The 22,006-nt window shown below is 34.6% G+C and overlaps 4 protein-coding genes across 6 annotated transcripts; all 4 read right to left on the minus strand.

Annotated features, from left to right (window-relative positions):
- Positions 1-615: 615 nt before the first annotated feature.
- LOC116143570 (UDP-N-acetylmuramoyl-tripeptide--D-alanyl-D-alanine ligase-like) lies at positions 616-4,961 on the minus strand. 3 transcript variants are annotated; one of them, XR_004130140.1, is made up of 6 exons: positions 4,036-4,961; positions 3,420-3,523; positions 1,973-2,579; positions 1,544-1,670; positions 1,203-1,382; positions 616-1,042 (listed from the first exon to the last, which is right to left on the minus strand). XR_004130140.1 is itself a non-coding variant. In XM_031429026.1 (3 exons), exons 1-3 carry the CDS (start codon positions 4,876-4,878, stop codon positions 2,006-2,008), a joined length of 1,521 nt encoding a protein of 506 aa, XP_031284886.1. In that variant the 5' UTR covers positions 4,879-4,961; the 3' UTR covers positions 1,857-2,005. The 3 variants fall into 3 exon arrangements, 1 of the variants encoding a protein (XP_031284886.1); XR_004130139.1 differs by lacking the exon at positions 1,544-1,670; XM_031429026.1 differs by lacking the exons at positions 616-1,042; positions 1,203-1,382; positions 1,544-1,670 and having other exon boundaries at positions 1,857-2,579.
- Positions 4,962-5,383: 422 nt separating this feature from the next.
- LOC116143499 (transcription factor SRM1-like) lies at positions 5,384-6,467 on the minus strand. The gene is made up of 2 exons (XM_031428950.1): positions 6,434-6,467; positions 5,384-6,288 (listed from the first exon to the last, which is right to left on the minus strand). Exons 1-2 carry the CDS (start codon positions 6,465-6,467, stop codon positions 5,756-5,758), a joined length of 567 nt encoding a protein of 188 aa, XP_031284810.1. The 3' UTR covers positions 5,384-5,755.
- Positions 6,468-8,680: 2,213 nt separating this feature from the next.
- On the minus strand, positions 8,681-10,671 carry LOC116143635 (UDP-N-acetylmuramoyl-tripeptide--D-alanyl-D-alanine ligase-like). Its single transcript, XM_031429094.1, has 2 exons — positions 9,746-10,671; positions 8,681-9,233 (listed from the first exon to the last, which is right to left on the minus strand). Exons 1-2 carry the CDS (start codon positions 10,586-10,588, stop codon positions 9,126-9,128), a joined length of 951 nt encoding a protein of 316 aa, XP_031284954.1. The 5' UTR covers positions 10,589-10,671; the 3' UTR covers positions 8,681-9,125.
- A 422-nt stretch (positions 10,672-11,093) lies between these two features.
- Positions 11,094-15,996, minus strand: LOC116143636 (transcription factor SRM1). The gene is made up of 2 exons (XM_031429095.1): positions 15,354-15,996; positions 11,094-11,970 (listed from the first exon to the last, which is right to left on the minus strand). Exons 1-2 carry the CDS (start codon positions 15,737-15,739, stop codon positions 11,466-11,468), a joined length of 891 nt encoding a protein of 296 aa, XP_031284955.1. The 5' UTR covers positions 15,740-15,996; the 3' UTR covers positions 11,094-11,465.
- Positions 15,997-22,006: the final 6,010 nt, after the last annotated feature.

Below are 22,006 nucleotides of genomic sequence, written 5' to 3' on the forward strand. Positions count from 1 at the left end.
AGGGTTCTACTGGCGAAGGATTTCGACGATTTGGGGATTTTAATAACGGGAGCCATTTTGTTATTTTTTAAAACTTGTATTGCATTATTTTCAATTAAATCCTAGTAGTTCAGAAAATCTCAAAAAAAAACCCGGTATTTCGAGCCAGGCTCGGCTCGCGAACCTAACGAGCCGAGCCGAGCATGACTCGAACTTGGCTCGTTCTATCTCATGAGCTGAGTCGAGCCGGCTCATTATCAGACGAACCGAGCCGTTAACGAGCCAACCCTAGGACCGACAGAACATGGAGGTTTCGTTTCTCTAGTACTGTACGTCATAAAAGACCTATTTTTACTGGCCAGTGGATTCCATTTGTTCAAGAAGAAGGTCTTAAGCCTGCTGATTTACTTATTTTCGGTGAGCTTGAAGATGGCCAGTTCAGAATTGAGGTGATGAGAGAGAGTGATCGGATGTTATTTGGTCAGCAGTCAATATGGATTCAAGTGGACCAAGCTTAGGATTAGCTAGCTCTATTCATGCAGGCATTGTGTTGTTCCATTAATATTTAAGTTCTTATGTTTCTACAGTTGTACCACTAGCAGTGTGTCTCTTTGTGAAGTTGAGATTTGTGTTTAATGTCAATTCGCTTCTTTATAGCCCATTACCACCACAAACTGAACCTTCCAAAATCCAAACCCATTACAAGAATCAATCTTTCAATCCCATTTTCAGCTTCAAGAGGTCTTTGGTACATATCTTTTATGAAATATATGTACATAATTTTCAGCTTCATGAGTACATTTTAGGTAGAAGCATGAACAACATATTCAGGCTATCGTGTGATTGATACGAGGAAGAAGCCTTGCACTTAATGTCTTCCTATTTTTCCCAGTTGCTTTTGCTTCTTGCTATTATCAAGTCATTCTCTTTCAAATAATCTCTTTTAACATGTAGCAATATGAAAGCACATTGTCATGAACTTGGTCCGTGTCCACACTCGGCACTGTCCCTACAGTAGGCTCTTACTACTGTCCTTCTCAATTTGGTTTCTTCATCTCAAAGTCTAGCATGAAAATCAGCATTATATGGACTATTAATAATAACCATGGATGGAAAAATATAAATATACATAGACTGAAAATGGATTGGAATACATAAGGAAGATATGGGAAAGGGATGGGAACAACACTATCATCCCCAATCCCAATCTACAGAAAACTAACCTAATGAAATCGCCATTTGAGTAGCCGGCGACCACCCTGTTGAAATTGAAATGTGCACTGAATGGTGGGGTAGATAAAAGTGAGGACCAGCTAGCCCCTTTATAGCTTGTAAAAATTTCTCATCCAAAAGACTGTCATGAGATGACTGAACCCGCAAGTGGTTACTGTCAGCTTCGACATCTACCAACATCATTAATGGTTAGAACAAGTACAATGTTGCTTTGTTTCCACAAACAAGGTTCAATGCAGTAGATATCTATGCCCACATGGATAAAAAATGCACAGATTCAGTCAATGGTTGCAATAATATTAACAGCCAAATACAGAGCGGTGTAATGTACCAGCAAAAGTGAAGTATCCAACTAAAAAAAAAATGAGGTCTTAATTATTCGTTAGGTAAATTTAATATGGGACTTCTTGGAGTGAACATAACTTCGTGATTGATAATCCTACAAGTCAACCATGGTCCTACACATAAAAACAATTGTATTTAACCAATTCCAATCAGTATGTTCTTGGTTGAGCAAAAGATGTCAGCAAAGAAAGAGCAAACTTATAACGTTTTCAGTGTGAATCATAAAATAAAATCTTATTTTATTTTAGATCGAGTTTCTTTTGTGAATAAAAGACATTTTTTTCACAAGGGTCTTTTATTCACAAGGTGGCCTAGTTTTGACCAGAGCCAACCCAGAGAACTATTATGCTGATGAAATTTTAAAGTAACAAGGGCAGGAGAGTGAAAGCAAAGGAGTTGAGATAGAGAGCCAGACCTAAAAGAAGTTCCAAAGGTATTCTCATAACTCTTATGGCGGAATGTGTATACTCATCGCCTTAATTGTATCGACCACTTTTTCCATCTGCATTGCACGACTACCCTTTACCAGAACAACATCATTAAATTTTAATCTCTTAACAATTTTCTGAGCAAGGAATTTGGCATCATTGGCATGTACAATATTTTTTACTCTATTTAGATTCATATTCTTTGCCGCTATAAGAAATCTATTTCCAGCAAGGCCAACTAAATCAATATTGGAATCACAACAATGACTTAATATCTTCTCATGAGACTCTATCTCGATTGAGCCAAGTTCCAACATGTCTCCTAAAATGGCAACTCTGTTACCATCACAAGCAATACTTTGTAGCAAGTCAATGGCAGCTCTGGTGCTAAGAGGATTGGCATTGTAAGCATCATTGACTATCTTGATGCCATTTCTGGCAACTTGAAGCTCTGACCTCATGTGTACAGGAACAAATTTGGAAAAGGATTTTCCAACTTGAGCAAGAGAAAGCCCAAACAGAGTTGCCACTGCTGCTGCTGCACATGCATCGAGGGCCAAATGCAGGCCTGGACTAGGAATCACAAACTTCACCCTGAATAACACCCCACCTTGCCATTATTATTGTGGGCGTGAGCAGTTTATTACAAGTATACAAAAGAAAAACTATCACCAATAGAAGATGACAATAATCAAACAGACGTATGGACAGAACACCAAGACATGTTTGTTGCAAAAGCTTTCACATCATTTGTGGACTATACACAATGAGCCAAAAAGTTCGATAATGTTTTGTACCCATGAATAATTAAGAAATCAGAAGTCATGAAGACAATTGATATATAGATAAAGGAGGAGAGCAATCTTGAATTTAATTCATACAAATTTCAAAAACAAAATTAGTTATTAGAAGATCAATAAAAGCTGACAGAAATTGAGCTAATTAATAGCATTCAAAGATATTAATAATAACATTCATCCTCACAACTTATTGAAGGGACTGAGAGTCCAAAAAGATTATAAACTTGTTTGAATCTGATAGTAAAAAGGTTCATTATATTGATTACAATCAAATACAAATGATTTATCAATCAGCAAGCATCCAAGAATTTCAAACCATTGGAACTTTTACTCTTTTACAACTTTCAATCTCCCAGAAGGTTAAGATGAACATCTAATGGTAGAACTTCAGAAAAAGTTCCATGTAAAACATGAACTTAGAATGTTAATTTTAAAAGGATTGAAAATCCGTGTATTACTCCTCATTTAAAGGTGGCAAAGTTATTCAACCAGAAAAAGGTTCAAAGAAAGAACTTATTGCTCAAGGTCCATCCAAAATAATGTTAAATATGTAAAGGTGTAAATTTTCTAGCTCCTATATATTTGAAAATTCACAATATTTACTATTTTGTGAGAAATGCTACTAAGAACTTACATCTCTTTCTCTTTTTCTAAAACAACTCGAACTCCAAGACCTCCATCTGCAGTTTCAGCCGCAACCAACCGAACATCACATCCCATTCTCCGACCAAAAAACACCTAAAAAACCCAAAACAGACACATTAAATGTAAGCCAAAATGAAAGGGAATAGATTGTTATTCCCTCCATGAACTGAATAAGTAAATTCAATAAGAACAAAAGTGCCACATTTGATGAAATAACAAGTGGCAATGTAATATATGAATATATGAGCCTTCTTATAGTTATAGAATCTAAGAATATTCTAAGTTACAGTACATTTCTGTCAATGATATATTGCTTCATCAAGAGCATCTCAGAAAAAATGGGATGTTTAAATTCGAATGGTAAAATGGCCAGAGCACTTCCTCCATTCCCCAAACCTTACTATTTCTCAAAAGATTATACCGGCTAAAACACTAACATTTAAGAAGAGCTCAAACAAAAAGTACTTCCCGAATCTATGAGAAACGTGTCATATTAAAACCAATTCAGTTTCCACTAATTCAGAACAACTCAAAAGCTCCCAAATCTGGAAAAATTAAATTAAATTAAATTAAAAAGCAAATGAAACCCAAGAATTGTAACATACCTTCCTAACACCGTGAGGCACCGGAAGGGTTGAAACAAGAGGATCATCAGCATTGAAAACACAAATATCCCCCAGCTTGGCTTCCCTAAAAATCTCACTTTTCGCCATTGCAACCTCCTCCAAACTCCCTAAATTCTCCAAATGTGAAGCACCCACATTCAAAACCACCCTTATCTCCGGCCTCACCATCCTTGCTAGCTCCAATATCTCCCCCTTTCCACTCATTCCCATCTCCAAAACAGCAATATCAACATTTCTATCCATCCCAATCAAACTTAAAGCAACACCAACTCTGTTATTCCAATTCCCATAACTTTTGAATACATTAACTCCTAAACTTTCAAGAGCCAAAGCTATCATACTCTTGGTTGTACTTTTCCCTACACTACCAGTAACCCCAACTAAAACACCATTAAACCTCTTGTTTCTTGCATAAGAAGCCATATTTATCAATGAATCAACAGTGTTAACATTGCCATTACCTTCAACTTGAACAAAACCCTTGTCCCAGCCCTCGCAAACCCGGTTCCCAATGACGCCAACACAGCCTTTACCATACAATTGGGGAGAAATGAAGTCGTGAGCATCGAAGTGTTGGCCTGTGATGGCGAAGAACCATTGGTTTGTGTTGGGTTGTAAGGCTCTGGTGTCCGTACAAATGGTGCCTGGAGGACCCCATTTGAGTAATTTGCCATGGACAGATTCAGCTATCTCTGAGGCAGTCCAAATTGGTGAATTTGATGTATGGAGAGGGGTATTTAGGGAAGTGTGTATATGATTCTTAGTGGAAATGAAGGTGTTTTTTATGGTAAGAAAGTGAGTTGATGAAGGCGTTGAAGTCATGAGTTCAATGATTCAACATCAAACAAAACAGCGACACTAAAGTGATCTCATTCTGGAGACTCTGGTCGTTAAGAAAAATATTAGATAGCCTCATTTTATTTTGTGTAGGTCTGATTAGTTTGGGAACTCATTAAAAGCCCCGTTATGGGCGTCTTTTCTAATTCTACAGATTTGTTTTACTAAAATGTGTGTATACATTAGCATCGATTTACTTTCAATAACTTTCCGTTGCATAACTTTAATAAATTTTTATTTTAAATTTGATTTGTTATAATATTAGCAATTGAGTTGAATTACAACATTTAACACTTTTTCTTTAAAGAGATATTTTTAGAGACTCAGAAAAATTTACTTGGATGAACTAAATTTACTTTTCATTTCAATGGCATCCAAGGAGAAATTACGAGAAAACGATGTCGTTAGTTACGTGAAAGCCCACCTATCATACAAAGAAATTCAAGAACAGTAATGTAAATAGATTTATGGCAAAGCCAGGCACAATATGTGCTCAGATAAGCTACTACTCAAAATAGTCAAATAGAAAGGGTTCTTTACAGCTTCTGCCAAAAAAAAAAAAATAAATAAATAAACAGAACTGACTACTTCTACAACTAATAATTTTAAAGTTCTCAAGACAAAAGATACTAGACCGCTACTCCTACCCATAAATTTTAAAAAGTTGTCTATACAGATTGCATGTATTTTCTCTCCCTATGGCTTATTGAAAATTTAAACAAATGACAGTTGTGCATCAGACAAATTGTGCTTGCAAATAAGCAACCTTATTCAGGCTAATTTGGATGGAGAACCCACTAACGAACATTGGCACAAGCAAAGTAGTCTTCTCCTTTGTACATTTTAAAGCTAATACACAACATCACCTATGAGCAGATGTGTGTGGCATCGGGTATGGCATAGCACCAACGTTCATTGGTGCACCAGGAACCACTGCTCCAGGTACTGGAGCTCTAACGCCATATGCCATGTGTGCTGGAGCTGGAAGATTCACCGGGGTACCTACAGCTGAGACAAGTGGTCCTCCTATTGGTTGACCTATAGTAGGAGTACCATACATGCCAACAGCCGGAGGCCCAGCTGGATGTTGTGGTTGCTGTTTCGCTGATTTGCCAGAGGAAGCGCCTGAAGCCGAATCATTAGTTTGACCTGTGATTGGTCCTTGGGCTGCTGAAATCTCTCCATTGTTAACACTGGTGATATCATGAATGCTTGATCGCCTCCTATCTTTGTTCATCGAGTTCAAACGGATGAAGTATTTTTGTGCATGGCTTGCCACTTGTGTTGGCGTTCTGGTAACCACAAAGTTGCGAGATATACTCCGCCAATCGCCTTTACCATATTTGTCCAAACCAAGAAGAAATAACCTGTTTGTTGAACAATACAGAATTAGAGCTCACCAGCAAAATCATAATATATGCACACTAACAATTGAAGAAGAGTAGCACACAAAGCAAGTGCTGGCGGAGGAATAGTTCAAGCTGCACCATGTTTACAATCATATCCAGTAGCATTCAACTTAATTCTAATTCAACATTACAGTCACTAATTGGATAGGCCATTCTAACAGCCATTTATTCATGGTGTTTTAATTCTATTTTGCCAATATTATCCAAAGGTGAAATCAAAAGTTCTTCACTACTGCTACCACCAACATTCTAAACAGTTTTATGCAAACCACATTACAAATTCAGATAATGAATATGAACAATATGACCGAACTCTTCATCGAAAATATGCACTTCTCATCCTTTCTACTAACTCCAATAGCAGATAGCAGCTAATATTCTTTCCTCACATTCCCACATGAAATTATTGCACCTCTGCATACAAGATTATTTTGTTGTCAAACTTTCTGTGCAGTACTAGCCATGATGCAATCCCTTAATGTTTCTAGAGTACAAATTTGCTGCTGTGTTCATCAATTTATTATGTAAAGTTTACCATGGTTTAGCATTATTCATTCCATAAGGCAACTGCTAAAGTTGTTCAATAGGAGTATTTCATCAATACCATCCAAGATTGGAGGCCTAACTGTATAAAGGCTGACTAAGAGTCCCAAGACCTTTTCTCCTCAAGTAATTTACTCTTTTCAAGAATGGAACTCAAAATCAGATTAATTAAATCTGACTAGGAAACCTAACTGAAACATTTAGGTTACTTTTTTTATTAGAGAAAATTTAGGCAACTTATCAACAAAATCTTTCTGAAGGTGTTTATATATTTATATATAACCACTACTAATATTCTTCAAATCAAACATGAGTTGAACTACTAAATGACAACAAGTGTTAAACATCAATAAATAACTGATTAATGAAAAGGAAAATATTATTCAAGATTCCAACCACAAGGGTACTACTGAAAGGATAAAAATTTTCATTTCACTATCTTCGTAATTTTTGTCAATGGTATAACATATTACGTCCCACAAGAAGAGAAATTATATAAAAGAAAATATACTACTACAGCTCTGAGAAAATAACTGATTGATGTAAAAGATACATGGCTATTAGCTTAAGTTGGTTACTCAACATGGTATAGCTAGATGAAGCAAAAAGTTCTGCATTTAAATCCTCGCATTCAATTGATTCGGTTATAACATAGAATACGTGGCTTTAATTATAACATTGAATAAGTTGTCTTACTTCCATGTGTGTTTTTTTCAATGGCTCAAATAATTCACAATTGCCTTTTGCAAACTAGAGAGGCTAAAATCTTCCAACAATGATTATTGATTCACAACTTACAGCAAAACCTTCACTATGGGTTCCACCATGTAATCTAAGAAAAATGTCCCCCACAAAGTAGATAAATCTAAAATGCTGAGCTAAATTGACTATCAGTTTAAGGAATCCTCATTTGGCACAATCAAGGTGCAGACTTTCACCATCTATCATTGTTTTCATTGGTCCATCATAAAAATATATATTAATCTAGAATGGTTATTAAGAATGCTTCCCACTTCATATCAGCACAAAACATTAGCACATTGGGGAATTATGATCATAGATCAAAAGAATAAAATCACTTTACCAAGGGTTATGGTTGTCATTGTTGTCATGGTCCTCTTATCCAACTAATTCCACCATTTCCAAACACCTTATGCTATGGCAATATCAGGGCGGTACATGTGTTTGATTCAGTCTCATACTTTCCTTTCTATAATAAAGACTGCTTACAGCCGAGAATATGAACACCAGTGAAAAGGAACATTACCATTAAGATCACTAACTTATACTAATGCAGCTTGTACCCTGGTTTTATGCACCTATCATACAAAGAAATTCAAGAACAGTAATGTAAATAGATTATGGCAAAGCCAGGCACAATATGTGCTCAGATAAGCTACTACTCAAAATAGTCAAATAGAAAGGTTCTTTACAGCTTCTGCCAAAAAAAAAAAAATAAATAAATAAACAAAAGAACTGATACTTCTAAACTAATAATTTTAAAGTTCTCAAGACAAAAGATACTAGACCGCTACTCTACCCATAAATTTTAAAAAGTTGTCTATACAGATTGCATGGATTTTCTTCCCTATGGCTTATTGAAAATTTAAACAAATGACAGTTGTGCATCAGACAAATTGTGCTTGCAAATAAGCAACCTTATTCAGGCTAATTGGTGGAGACATTGATATATAGATAAAGAAGGAGAGCAATCTTGAATTTAATTCATACAAATTTCAAAAACAAAATTAGTTATTACAAGATCAATAAAAGCTGAAAGAAATTGAGCTAATTAATAGCATTCAAAGATATTAATAATAACATTCATCCTCACAACTTATTGAAGGGACTGAGAGTCCAAAAAGATTATAAACTTGTTTGAATCTGATGGTAAAAAGGTTCATTATATTGGTTACAATCAAATACAAATGATTTATCAATCAGCAAGCATCAAAGAATTTCAAACCATTGGAACTTTTACTCTTTTACAACTTTCAATCTCCCAGAAGGTTAAGATGAACATCTAATGGTAGAACTTCAGAAAAAGTTCCATGTAAAACATGAACTTAGAATGTTAATTTTAAAAGGATTGAAAATCCGTGTATTACTCCTCATTTAAAGGTGGCAAAGTTATTCAACCAGAAAAAGGTTCAAAGAAAGAACTTATTGCTCAAGGTCCATCCAAAATAATGTTAAATATGTAAAGGTGTAAATTTTCTAGCTCCTATATATTTGAAAATTCACAATATTTACTATTTTGTGAGAAATGCTACTAAGAACTTACATCTCTTTCTCTTTTTCTAAAACAACTCGAACTCCAAGACCTCCATCTGCAGTTTCAGCCGCAACCAACCGAACATCACATCCCATTCTCCGACCAAAAAACACCTAAAAAACCCAAAACAGACACATTAAATGTAAGCCAAAATGAAAGGGAATAGATTGTTATTCCCTCCATGAACTGAATAAGTAAATTCAATAAGAACAAAAGTGCCACATTTGATGAAATAACAAGTGGCAATGTAATATATGAATATATGAGCCTTCTTATAGTTATAGAATCTAAGAATATTCTAAGTTACAGTACATTTCTGTCAATGATATATTGCTTCATCAAGAGCATCTCAGAAAAAATGGGATGTTTAAATTCGAATGGTAAAATGGCCAGAGCACTTCCTCCATTCCCCAAACCTTACTATTTCTCAAAAGATTATACCGGCTAAAACACTAACATTTAAGAAGAGCTCAAACAAAAAGTACTTCCCGAATCTATGAGAAACGTGTCATATTAAAACCAATTCAGTTTCCACTAATTCAGAACAACTCAAAAGCTCCCAAATCTGGAAAAATTAAATTAAATTAAATTAAAAAGCAAATGAAACCCAAGAATTGTAACATACCTTCCTAACACCGTGAGGCACCGGAAGGGTTGAAACAAGAGGATCATCAGCATTGAAAACACAAATATCCCCCAGCTTGGCTTCCCTAAAAATCTCACTTTTCGCCATTGCAACCTCCTCCAAACTCCCTAAATTCTCCAAATGTGAAGCACCCACATTCAAAACCACCCTTATCTCCGGCCTCACCATCCTTGCTAGCTCCAATATCTCCCCCTTTCCACTCATTCCCATCTCCAAAACAGCAATATCAACATTTCTATCCATCCCAATCAAACTTAAAGCAACACCAACTCTGTTATTCCAATTCCCATAACTTTTGAATACATTAACTCCTAAACTTTCAAGAGCCAAAGCTATCATACTCTTGGTTGTACTTTTCCCTACACTACCAGTAACCCCAACTAAAACACCATTAAACCTCTTTTTTCTTGCATAAGAAGCCATATTTATCAATGAATCAACAGTGTTAACTTTGCCATTACCTTCAACTTGAACAAAACCCTTGTCCCAGCCCTCGCAAACCCGGTTCCCAATGACGCCAACACAGCCTTTACCATACAATTGGGGAGAAATGAAGTCGTGAGCATCGAAGTGTTGGCCTGTGATGGCGAAGAACCATTGGTTTGTGTTGGGTTGTAAGGCTCTGGTGTCCGTACAAATGGTGCCTGGAGGACCCCATTTGAGTAATTTGCCATGGACAGATTCAGCTATCTCTGAGGCAGTCCAAATTGGTGAATTTGATGTATGGAGAGGGGTATTTAGGGAAGTGTGTATATGATTCTTAGTGGAAATGAAGGTGTTTTTTATGGTAAGAAAGTGAGTTGATGAAGGCGTTGAAGTCATGAGTTCAATGATTCAACATCAAACAAAACAGCGACACTAAAGTGATCTCATTCTGGAGACTCTGGTCGTTAAGAAAAATATTAGATAGCCTCATTTTATTTTGTGTAGGTCTGATTAGTTTGGGAACTCATTAAAAGCCCCGTTATGGGCGTCTTTTCTAATTCTACAGATTTGTTTTACTAAAATGTGTGTATACATTAGCATCGATTTACTTTCAATAACTTTCCGTTGCATAACTTTAATAAATTTTTATTTTAAATTTGATTTGTTATAATATTAGCAATTGAGTTGAATTACAACATTTAACACTTTTTCTTTAAAGAGATATTTTTAGAGACTCAGAAAAATTTACTTGGATGAACTAAATTTACTTTTCATTTCAATGGCATCCAAGGAGAAATTACGAGAAAACGATGTCGTTAGTTACGTGAAAGCCCACCTATCATACAAAGAAATTCAAGAACAGTAATGTAAATAGATTTATGGCAAAGCCAGGCACAATATGTGCTCAGATAAGCTACTACTCAAAATAGTCAAATAGAAAGGGTTCTTTACAGCTTCTGCCAAAAAAAAAAAAATAAATAAATAAACAGAACTGACTACTTCTACAACTAATAATTTTAAAGTTCTCAAGACAAAAGATACTAGACCGCTACTCCTACCCATAAATTTTAAAAAGTTGTCTATACAGATTGCATGTATTTTCTCTCCCTATGGCTTATTGAAAATTTAAACAAATGACAGTTGTGCATCAGACAAATTGTGCTTGCAAATAAGCAACCTTATTCAGGCTAATTTGGATGGAGAACCCACTAACGAACATTGGCACAAGCAAAGTAGTCTTCTCCTTTGTACATTTTAAAGCTAATACACAACATCACCTATGAGCAGATGTGTGTGGCATCGGGTATGGCATAGCACCAACGTTCATTGGTGCACCAGGAACCACTGCTCCAGGTACTGGAGCTCTAACGCCATATGCCATGTGTGCTGGAGCTGGAAGATTCACCGGGGTACCAACAGCTGAGACAAGTGGTCCTCCTATTGGTTGACCTATAGTAGGAGTACCATACATGCCAACAGCCGGAGGCCCAGCTGGATGTTGTGGTTGCTGTTTCGCTGATTTGCCAGAGGAAGCGCCTGAAGCCGAAACATTAGTTTGACCTGTGATTGGTCCTTGGGCTGCTGAAATCTCTCCATTGTTAACACTGGTGATATCATGAATGCTTGATCGCCTCCTATCTTTGTTCATCGAGTTCAAACGGATGAAGTATTTTTGTGCATGGCTTGCCACTTGTGTTGGCGTTCTGGTAACCACAAAGTTGCGAGATATACTCCGCCAATCGCCTTTACCATATTTGTCCAAACCAAGAAGAAATAACCTGTTTGTTGAACAATACAGAATTAGAGCTCACCAGCAAAATCATAATATATGCACACTAACAATTGAAGAAGAGTAGCACACAAAGCAAGTGCTGGCGGAGGAATAGTTCAAGCTGCACCATGTTTACAATCATATCCAGTAGCATTCAACTTAATTCTAATTCAACATTACAGTCACTAATTGGATAGGCCATTCTAACAGCCATTTATTCATGGTGTTTTAATTCTATTTTGCCAATATTATCCAAAGGTGAAATCAAAAGTTCTTCACTACTGCTACCACCAACATTCTAAACAGTTTTATGCAAACCACATTACAAATTCAGATAATGAATATGAACAATATGACCGAACTCTTCATCGAAAATATGCACTTCTCATCCTTTCTACTAACTCCAATAGCAGATAGCAGCTAATATTCTTTCCTCACATTCCCACATGAAATTATTGCACCTCTGCATACAAGATTATTTTGTTGTCAAACTTTCTGTGCAGTACTAGCCATGATGCAATCCCTTAATGTTTCTAGAGTACAAATTTGCTGCTGTGTTCATCAATTTATTATGTAAAGTTTACCATGGTTTAGCATTATTCATTCCATAAGGCAACTGCTAAAGTTGTTCAATAGGAGTATTTCATCAATACCATCCAAGATTGGAGGCCTAACTGTATAAAGGCTGACTAAGAGTCCCAAGACCTTTTCTCCTCAAGTAATTTACTCTTTTCAAGAATGGAACTCAAAATCAGATTAATTAAATCTGACTAGGAAACCTAACTGAAACATTTAGGTTACTTTTTTTATTAGAGAAAATTTAGGCAACTTATCAACAAAATCTTTCTGAAGGTGTTTATATATTTATATATAACCACTACTAATATTCTTCAAATCAAACATGAGTTGAACTACTAAATGACAACAAGTGTTAAACATCAATAAATAACTGATTAATGAAAAGGAAAATATTATTCAAGATTCCAACCACAAGGGTACTACTGAAAGGATAAAAATTTTCATTTCACTATCTTCGTAATTTTTGTCAATGGTATAACATATTACGTCCCACAAGAAGAGAAATTATATAAAAGAAAATATACTACTACAGCTCTGAGAAAATAACTGATTGATGTAAAAGATACATGGCTATTAGCTTAAGTTGGTTACTCAACATGGTATAGCTAGATGAAGCAAAAAGTTCTGCATTTAAATCCTCGCATTCAATTGATTCGGTTATAACATAGAATACGTGGCTTTAATTATAACATTGAATAAGTTGTCTTACTTCCATGTGTGTTTTTTTCAATGGCTCAAATAATTCACAATTGCCTTTTGCAAACTAGAGAGGCTAAAATCTTCCAACAATGATTATTGATTCACAACTTACAGCAAAACCTTCACTATGGGTTCCACCATGTAATCTAAGAAAAATGTCCCCCACAAAGTAGATAAATCTAAAATGCTGAGCTAAATTGACTATCAGTTTAAGGAATCCTCATTTGGCACAATCAAGGTGCAGACTTTCACCATCTATCATTGTTTTCATTGGTCCATCATAAAAATATATATTAATCTAGAATGGTTATTAAGAATGCTTCCCACTTCATATCAGCACAAAACATTAGCACATTGGGGAATTATGATCATAGATCAAAAGAATAAAATCACTTTACCAAGGGTTATGGTTGTCATGGTTGTCATGGTCCTCTTATCCAACTAATTTCACCATTTCCAAACACCTTATGCTATGGCAATATCAGGGTGGTACATGTGTTTGATTCAGTCTCATACTTTCCTTTCTATAATAAAGACTCCTTACAGCCGAGAATATGAACACCAGTGAAAAGGAACATTACCATTAAGATCACTAACTTATACTAATGCAGCTTGTACCCTGGTTTTATGCAAAAAAATATTTCCTATTAGATGTTGACTCTGACATATCCTAGCCAATTTGTTACAACACAATTTAAGGCCGTAGTTCAGTTGCTTTAAGATGGTAAAACAGTGAGATAGTTCATTAGAAATATCATGTGAATACTTGGTATACAAACACACGGCAGGGAAATGATGATTGCCTAATCAACAAATGTCATATAAGTGATACAAGAAATTGCCAGAAGATTTCCGCAAACGAACATTAGGAACAGCATCCAAGAAGCAAAAGAAAAAAAAATTACAGCAGAAAACAACAAGGTGCCTATAATAAAGGTAACTATTACAAAGAAGCAAAAAGGTAACTATTACAAAGAAGCAAAGGATAATATCTAATCCTTTAGCTCAAAAGGATAAGCCCATACAAAATAATACCTAATCCATTGTTCTTGAATTTCCAGAACCATGCTCGGAGCTTTATGATCCTTACCCATCAAGTGAATTAACTATAAAATTCAATCTATGTGCCTCTGCTGAAACAAACTGAATTATGTCACCCCAAAGTTCATTTTACATGGGTCAATGTTATTTATTGATAGGTAGTCCTTATTCAATTCATCGTACTCCAGCCCAAAATTTAAAGCTATCAAGTTCCCAATCTCTAGTCAATACAAGCACATGTAAAACTCAGTATTCACCCAAAAAATCTTAATATTTTCTTTAGTTATTTATACTTCAGTTCTCTCCGTTTCTTATAGAAAATGTTTCACATCCTATTCTTTAACTACAATAGTTAAAAGATAATCATGAGAAGAAACTCTTAGAAATTCAAAAAGAAACATATCAATAATGTGAAACTTCTAAAGTGAACCGAACCCCACATCAGAGTCTATTAGCATGATAACATCATTATTGCCCCTTAAAATCCAAGTTGATATTTTAATTTTTTTTCATCATTTTTTTTTTTTTTTCCTTCCTCTCTTTTTGAAAAGAAACCTCGAGCAGAGCACATGTTAAATAGATTATCCAAGAAAAACTTAATAGTACATAGGCAATAAAATTCCAGCAACATGTGAAATAAGATTTCTCTTCCACATATTTATCATCAAGATTCCTATTTTACGATTTCCTGATAAACTGTGTTCGCTTACTAATTACTATAGAGTATATAGCAGGAACCAAATAGACAAGGAAGCTATTCAGAAAGCCAAAGCTTGCTAAATCTTAATTAGCAATAACTACCTGAGAACATTATCTTCAGTAAATGGTAACTTCTCAAAATCAAGACCATAGAAGCAAGGTAAGGACTCTACAGCAGTGTCAGGGTAAAGATTCCAGACAGTCAGATAAAAACTAAATCTCAATTGATACTAATATTTGCAGCGGTACGAATGATGCTAAACACAGAAGTAACCCACAGAAACCAATCTCCGTCATAATAAAATACTTTGCAGGTCCAATCTATGAATTTATGCAGAGGAAGAAAATAATTAATCAACAATAAAAATTAACCTGTGCTCATCCTCTGTCCAAGCAATCCCTTTACGGCGTTCCTGATCTGACCTTGAAGATTTACTTCCATGGTTGGACTCATTATTATAATGCCCATAGTGGCCACCTTTCTTCCCACTTCCTTCATCACCACCGTTGCCTGTAGATCCATCAGAAGATGAATTATAGCTAGGCAGAGGAACACAACCGGATTCAATGCGGTTAACATCATCTACTAAAAGCTCATAGTGATGTTTAATCTCTTCTAGAGTTTTCCCAGGTATATCAGCTACAATTTTCTCCCATCGATCAGAAGCATCTTCAGGATAAGTTGCAAGAGCATTCTCAAATGCCTTATCCTGCTCTCTAGTCCATACAGAGCTACTGCCCACTTCATCCACAGTCATCTAGACTAGTTTGAATCCACTACCCAAAATACAACCCACAAGGAAAACCAAAGAACAACTACCAACCTTCTCTAAAATTTAGGCTAGTTTATAACCCATCTAAAACATTGAATTTCGGTATTGAGAAACAGATCGAAATTATTTCAGTAGCGGATATCACTAACAACTAGATTGATAGCCGACTTAAAAAGTCAAATTTGACGGGAAGCAAGAAGTTTCAAGGTATAGAGCTAGCAAGAAGAGAGACAAGGAAACCCAAGAAAAGGCCAAGAAAGCTGAACCAGAGATCACCTCCAATAAAAATCAAAACACACCGGTGGAGTATGTGAAGAATTCAATGGTGATTTGCTCCACAATTCAAAAATTGGACTCTTGTGAATAGCTGACCTATTGATGAATGAAAAGGCAACAAAGTTCAGTTAGACCATAAGAAATATCTGAAAGCCATAAAATCATAGATGCAGTAAACGGAAGTTTAAACAGTACAAAAATAAGGGCAACCGTGATTTCTACAGTACTGTAATTAAGGTTTGGATAGTGAAAGACATGAAAGATACAATGGAGAAACCAAACACAGAAGAAAAACCTAGAACTTTATAATGGATAATAAAGAGTATTCAAATTTTCATCTCCACCTCCTACAAAAACCCAATTAACCAAAAGCTCTACTTGACAAGAACAGTTTTAACAGTGTAGGCCCACAGAAATATAACCTATTATAACCCTCACTGCTTTTAAAGCTCAAAATTTTACAGCACTCTCTCCAGTACCCCGCATTCTTTGTTTTCTTCTGCCAATTAAACAGACAGTAGAGTCAACATTAATAACATATGCACTTCTCAATCAATGAGACCAAAAACCATATAAAATTCACCCTTTCAATCCAAAAATACATGATCTCAATAACAGAGCTAATTTCATATCCTGAAATCCAAATTAAACAAAAATTCAAATCAAATATCAAAAACCAATCCAAGAAAAAAATGTGAATTGGAAAAAAAGTGAGAGGTTGGTAAAGAGCCAATATTATTGACATCATCAATTTCCAAATTAAAAAAAAAAAAAAAATTGTTAATATCAAAAACCATGGATTCAAAACCAGCACTAGAAATTTTGGATTCTAACCAAATTTAGAAAATCACATTTCGAAAAGGTAACCATCTTTTGTTAGCCGAAAACAAACATAACAATAAAACCCACTATTTAGTACCTGGGTTTGAACCACAGATTGAAAATACCCACCCAGTAATTACTTTATTTTTTAACTTCTGATAGATGGAATTGCTCTACACTCCTGAAATTACCTTTTTTTTTTTTTTTTTTAAACTATTCAAAACCTCAAATAGTTATTAGAATAACAGTACAAAATGCCTCCAAATGAAAGATTACTACCAACAACTCAAAGCACTAGCACTATCGAGATTCTGACACACAAACCAACACTAAAAAAAAAAAGAAAAAAAAACTTTTCTTTCAAACAGGAATGTGAAAACCCAAACCTTACTCTGCAAAATCCAACTCCAACATCTATCCCTTGTATCTCTGTAAATTTAAAAACAAATATATAAAAAGTTTAATTCCAGTCAGAAATCTTCATCTTTATTGTTTTACTGCAACTTTACATATATACACAAATACCCAAATGTTAAAAGAAAAAATAAAAAACAAAGTGAAACTAGGCCTAAATAAGAACAAAAATTGGGAGCATCCAGAAACAAGAAAAAACCAAGAAATAAGAAAAACCCTTGAAAGCAAACAAAAAATGAGTTAAACAGATAGCCTTCAAAAGTTGAAAATTTACAAGGGTAGACATAGAAATTGTAGTTGATGTTGATGGGTTATGATGAAATATCACAAAGAGGTTATGAAATGGGTCAATTGGTCCTATCTCCCAACAACTACTTGCTACAAATAGAGACAGCTGGGATTGAAAAAGGTTCACTCGCAAAGCCAACAACTTGCTCACTCATACACTGGAATCTGCAATACCCATTAAATATCTGACAAAGAAAACAACGTTTAGATAGAGAAATCAACAAGAAAAAAAAGATAATAATAATACACCACCTTCTTTCTCGTTTTCCAGATGGAGGTAGAAACTCAAAACGGGTTTTCATCACTGTACTTTTTCTCCTTCTGTCGAGAACAAACAAACAAACAAACAAAAACAACATTAAATTAGTTAGTAGATGAGATAACGATGAACAGTTGCAGAGAATAAATTATTAATATTAAAATATTTTACAAATGAGTTGCAAGTTAATAATTTGCAACTTTACCTTTCACTTTCCTCTGAAGAGAGACCAAACAAGACCAAAACTTTTTTATCTTTCCATTTTCTACACAAAAAGAAATTGAGTAGAAAACAAATGTAATAAAGGTCAGAGCTTTTATGGGCATATTTTATGTACATGTCCTCTCCTTTGGTGACGCTTGTTTTGGATTCACTGTGGACTGGATTATAAATCTTTAAATTATTGTCAATTCACGTGATCTCTAAGTTAGTTTTACCCTTACGATACAAGTACCCTCATCACCAATCATAATAATTTCTAAATCTCTAAATATCTTGTCTTATAAAGATTATCAAATCAATCCATTATCTGAATCCGTCACTTTTGCTTATCCTAAATCCATGAAAGTTTGCTTGAGAATCACATGTTTTTGCAGTTTAAAATGTGATAATTATGATGTTCTTTTGAGATTGGGGACAACCAATCCCATCTCCCAATGAGGATTATAAATTATAGATAATAAAAAATAAAAATACCATTTATATTTATTGTTAAACAGTAATGGAAACAAGTCTAGACTCTAGATTCATTGCGTTGATGGGCTATTACCTTGAATCGCACCAGTGATTTGTAGACACGTAAGGAAAAGTGTCAAGGTTCACAAGTTGGTGAGTCAAGGTGGGGGCCATGGGATTCTGACAATTTTCCATTGATAAAATCATAATTGTCCCCACTCCTTGTATGATTTGTTTGAATAGTTGTTAGATTTTATTGTCACTTTCGGATAAGTTTAAAGAATTTGTAATAATGTAGAGTTGTAGACTACTTTTCTACTTCTTCCAATTTTTACACGTAAAATTTAAATCACAAATACCATATTCCTTCATCCTTATGTTCATGTTTGATTTAAAAAAAAAAAAAATGCTACACTTACATCACTCTTTTACATAATTTTTATTTCATCATGATATGATATATAATATAACTATATAAATTTTTAATACTATAATATAATTTTTATGGTTATAGCATATATCACATCATAATATTTACAAAATTGTGTAAAAAAATGATATAAATATAATATTACTTAAAAAACAAAAAAAAAGATACTTTGGTGTTTGATAGTGGAGTTTTCTATAAAAGCCCAATAGAAGTATTAAATGGGCTTTATTTAAAAGCCTACAAAGAGAAGAATAAAGCTAAAACCAAAAATTAGTGAGAGAGTGAGAAACAAGGAGACTCGCAGGTTTCAAAGTGTAGTACTTACTCTCTTATAATTAAACGGTGTTTGTTATGGATAAAATTAAGCTATACACATTGTCGAATAAAATGTTGCAACGCATCCAAAGTGAAGGTCTTATCGTCGAAATAGTAATCATCCTTGAATAAATGTTTGATATCATAAAGAAAAATGTATCAGAATTTATTATTAAATTGAATGAAATGAGGTATGATGGTGTAAGTTGAGAATTTGAAAGATGAAAGGTTAGTAGGTTAATAGAAGAGGTTTTAAAAATCGAAAGTGAAAAGGTGAAAAATAACGGTGGAATTCAATGTTTTGTCTCACCTTGAGTAGTATAACAAAGTACTATTCCTCTTATTTCAAACACACCAAAATTTTAATCTTTCATTTTCTCTCTAGTTTTTTAAGGTTTTTCTTTGTTAGAGTTAAAGCTTTGTTCAGTTTGTTAGAATAGAAGAGTGGTGTTTTTCTTACTATTCATCTGTCATTGTATCATAAAAAACAGATACTATTCAAATTCTTGTGCACCCGAGTGAAGGAGGCGAATCTGTTTTAAGCACTATGTGTTGCATAGGTCTCAGCATTCATCCTAAGATTGTATTCATTATCGGATCTCTTCCTGTCATTTTGAAGGATCTTTTACATGTAATTACGTTGTTGGTATTGTTAATTTTATTGTATGTATTGTCATTTTATTTTTATTGATATTTAATTTTATTATTTTTATATTCAATAGGTTTATTATCTGCTGTTACTAATATAATAGTTGGTTATTTTATAACACAGTGAAGCTGAGAATAGCAAGGTGAGATGACTAAAACCTCATCACCTAAGGACTCGTCGTCCAAAATCTAGTTGCCTAAAGGGTAATGAATTTGCAACTCTCCTTGTCACCCTCATCTCCTAAGAGTTCATGGCTAGCTCTCCTCGTTGTTCAAGGGTTTATCTCCTAAGAGCTCATGGCTAGCTCTCTTGATTGCCTAAGAGCTCGTCTCCTAAGAGCTTATCGCTCTAGGGCTAATACTCATCATCCAAAAGCTCATTGCTAACGGCTAATCCTTATCTTCCAAGAGCTCATGGCCAATAAGTAGTTCTCCTCATCCCCCACGACAATAAAGTGGAAATGAGTATGCAACAACTATAAAATCTCATCTTACGAGGACAATACTCCAATAAATTGACGACACGTGGTTTTACTTCAAGGGTTGTCACCTTAGTGTCACGCACTTAACTTCTTTGCTAAGTTCGTGCGGCTTTAACTCTTCGGAAATGAGTTAAGCAGCCTAACGCTCACACAAACTCACATGCTAAAAGTATACAAATGAAAGAGAAGTGTAGAGAAAATATAAATTTTGTATTGATGGAATTCAAGTTTATGAAACTTTACATGGTGGAGTTGCCTATTTATAGGCTCAAGCTCCTCAGAGTAATGTGACTAATCTACATGCTTAAGCATTAAGAAACCCTAAGTGGCAAGCATTGGTGCAACCTTGGAAACAAATGTGGTTAGTCATTAACCTAGCTGCTGAGTCATTAACTTAGCTATGAAGTTAACTTAGCCCTTAAGTTTGCTTCACCCTAAAGTATACTTAATCAGTAAGCAACGTGCAACATGCTTGAGTCGGCAAGCAAGCTAGTCGTGACATTAGGACCACTTACCCACCACTGTTATAAATAATGCCTCGATATATGAGTTAGGGAGAGAGTTCAACTCTAAACTTTCAATTCACTATTCACTTGCTCTTTCTCTCCCTTTAATTGATTATTAAGAACTTCTTTCTAGACTTTTCGGTACACTAGATTCTAACTTGAGTATTAGAGAGTCTACGCCAACAAAGGGCCTTTGACCGTGACTTATTTTGCAAACGATGAAGAGGGTCACTCATTGGATTTACCTTAGCTTAAACTAACGTTAGAGTTGATCATAAATTCATAATTAGACCATTAATTAGGAGCCTAAACTCGAACAATGACTTAACCAAATACATTCTCTCACTGATTGATCGATCAAGCACTCAAAGTCACCGACCAAGTGAGATCCACACTCAAAGACATGGATTCGGACACCCCAATGTCGGAGTCCAAATCATTGGTTAACGTTCGCCTAAAAGCAACCATCAACAACTATCATAAGAATAGAATATACGATATAATGAAAAAACAAGTTTTTTTATTTCACAAATGTCTAATCAAAGTGTCAAAATTAAATATTTAAAAATCATTTAATATATTTAATAATTTGATCATATGAAAAATATCATATATTAACTTTTTTTTTAAGAAGAAAAGATAAAATAAGGATATATTAGTCATTCTACAAGATTTTGTGTTCCAATAACTTTTTACAAAGTTCTTGTTAATTATAAGGACGTAAGTGTTCCATTATAAAACTACAAGGGTGTAAGTGTTATTTCTAAAATCCGTGTTTTGTTGTCTCACACTCTTACTAAACCTGAGGTATCCATGTAAAAGCCTCTATTATCCAAGACCAAGACATCACATGGAGCATGGAAGCATCACATGAAGCATATTTGTGCAGTTAGGTTTGGGTACGCAGTTAATGTTATGATGTTTTAGAGTAAATGATTCAAAGAATTTGATATGTGAGTTTGACGTTGTTTATTTATTGAGAAAGTAAAAGAAAATTTGTACCTTAAAAATTTATGTTAGATTAGTGAAAGGGTTAAATTCATGTACAATGTACCCATTACATAATTCATAGGTTGAAGGGAAATTCTTTCCTTTCTTAAGCAGACAAATAATATGTTCCTTTATAATCCCATAAAC

Source organism: Pistacia vera, unplaced genomic scaffold (assembly GCF_008641045.1).
Source record: "Pistacia vera cultivar Batoury unplaced genomic scaffold, PisVer_v2 Contig430, whole genome shotgun sequence".
Taxonomy (NCBI): domain Eukaryota; kingdom Viridiplantae; phylum Streptophyta; class Magnoliopsida; order Sapindales; family Anacardiaceae; genus Pistacia; species Pistacia vera.

What these genes read in the sequence shown, in the direction of transcription:
- LOC116143570 (XM_031429026.1), bottom strand. Translation starts at nt 4,878, where the DNA reads ATGACTTCAACGCCTTCATCAACTCACTTTCTTACCATAAAAAACACC. An exon ending in TGCCTCACGGTGTTAGGAAG is followed by an intron (nt 3,524 to 4,035) that starts GTATGTTACAAT and finishes TGGGTTTTTTAG; the next exon opens with GTGTTTTTTGGTCGGAGAAT. An exon ending in TTAGAAAAAGAGAAAGAGAT is followed by an intron (nt 2,580 to 3,419) that starts GTAAGTTCTTAG and finishes GGTGTTATTCAG; the next exon opens with GGTGAAGTTTGTGATTCCTA.
- LOC116143499 (XM_031428950.1), bottom strand. Translation starts at nt 6,467, where the DNA reads ATGGCTGTTAGAATGGCCTATCCAATTAGTGACT. An exon ending in GGCCTATCCAATTAGTGACT is followed by an intron (nt 6,289 to 6,433) that starts GTAATGTTGAAT and finishes TTTGCTGGTGAG; the next exon opens with CTCTAATTCTGTATTGTTCA.
- LOC116143635 (XM_031429094.1), bottom strand. Translation starts at nt 10,588, where the DNA reads ATGACTTCAACGCCTTCATCAACTCACTTTCTTACCATAAAAAACACC. An exon ending in TGCCTCACGGTGTTAGGAAG is followed by an intron (nt 9,234 to 9,745) that starts GTATGTTACAAT and finishes TGGGTTTTTTAG; the next exon opens with GTGTTTTTTGGTCGGAGAAT.
- LOC116143636 (XM_031429095.1), bottom strand. Translation starts at nt 15,739, where the DNA reads ATGACTGTGGATGAAGTGGGCAGTAGCTCTGTATGGACTAGAGAGCAG. An exon ending in TGGACAGAGGATGAGCACAG is followed by an intron (nt 11,971 to 15,353) that starts GTTAATTTTTAT and finishes TTCAACAAACAG; the next exon opens with GTTATTTCTTCTTGGTTTGG.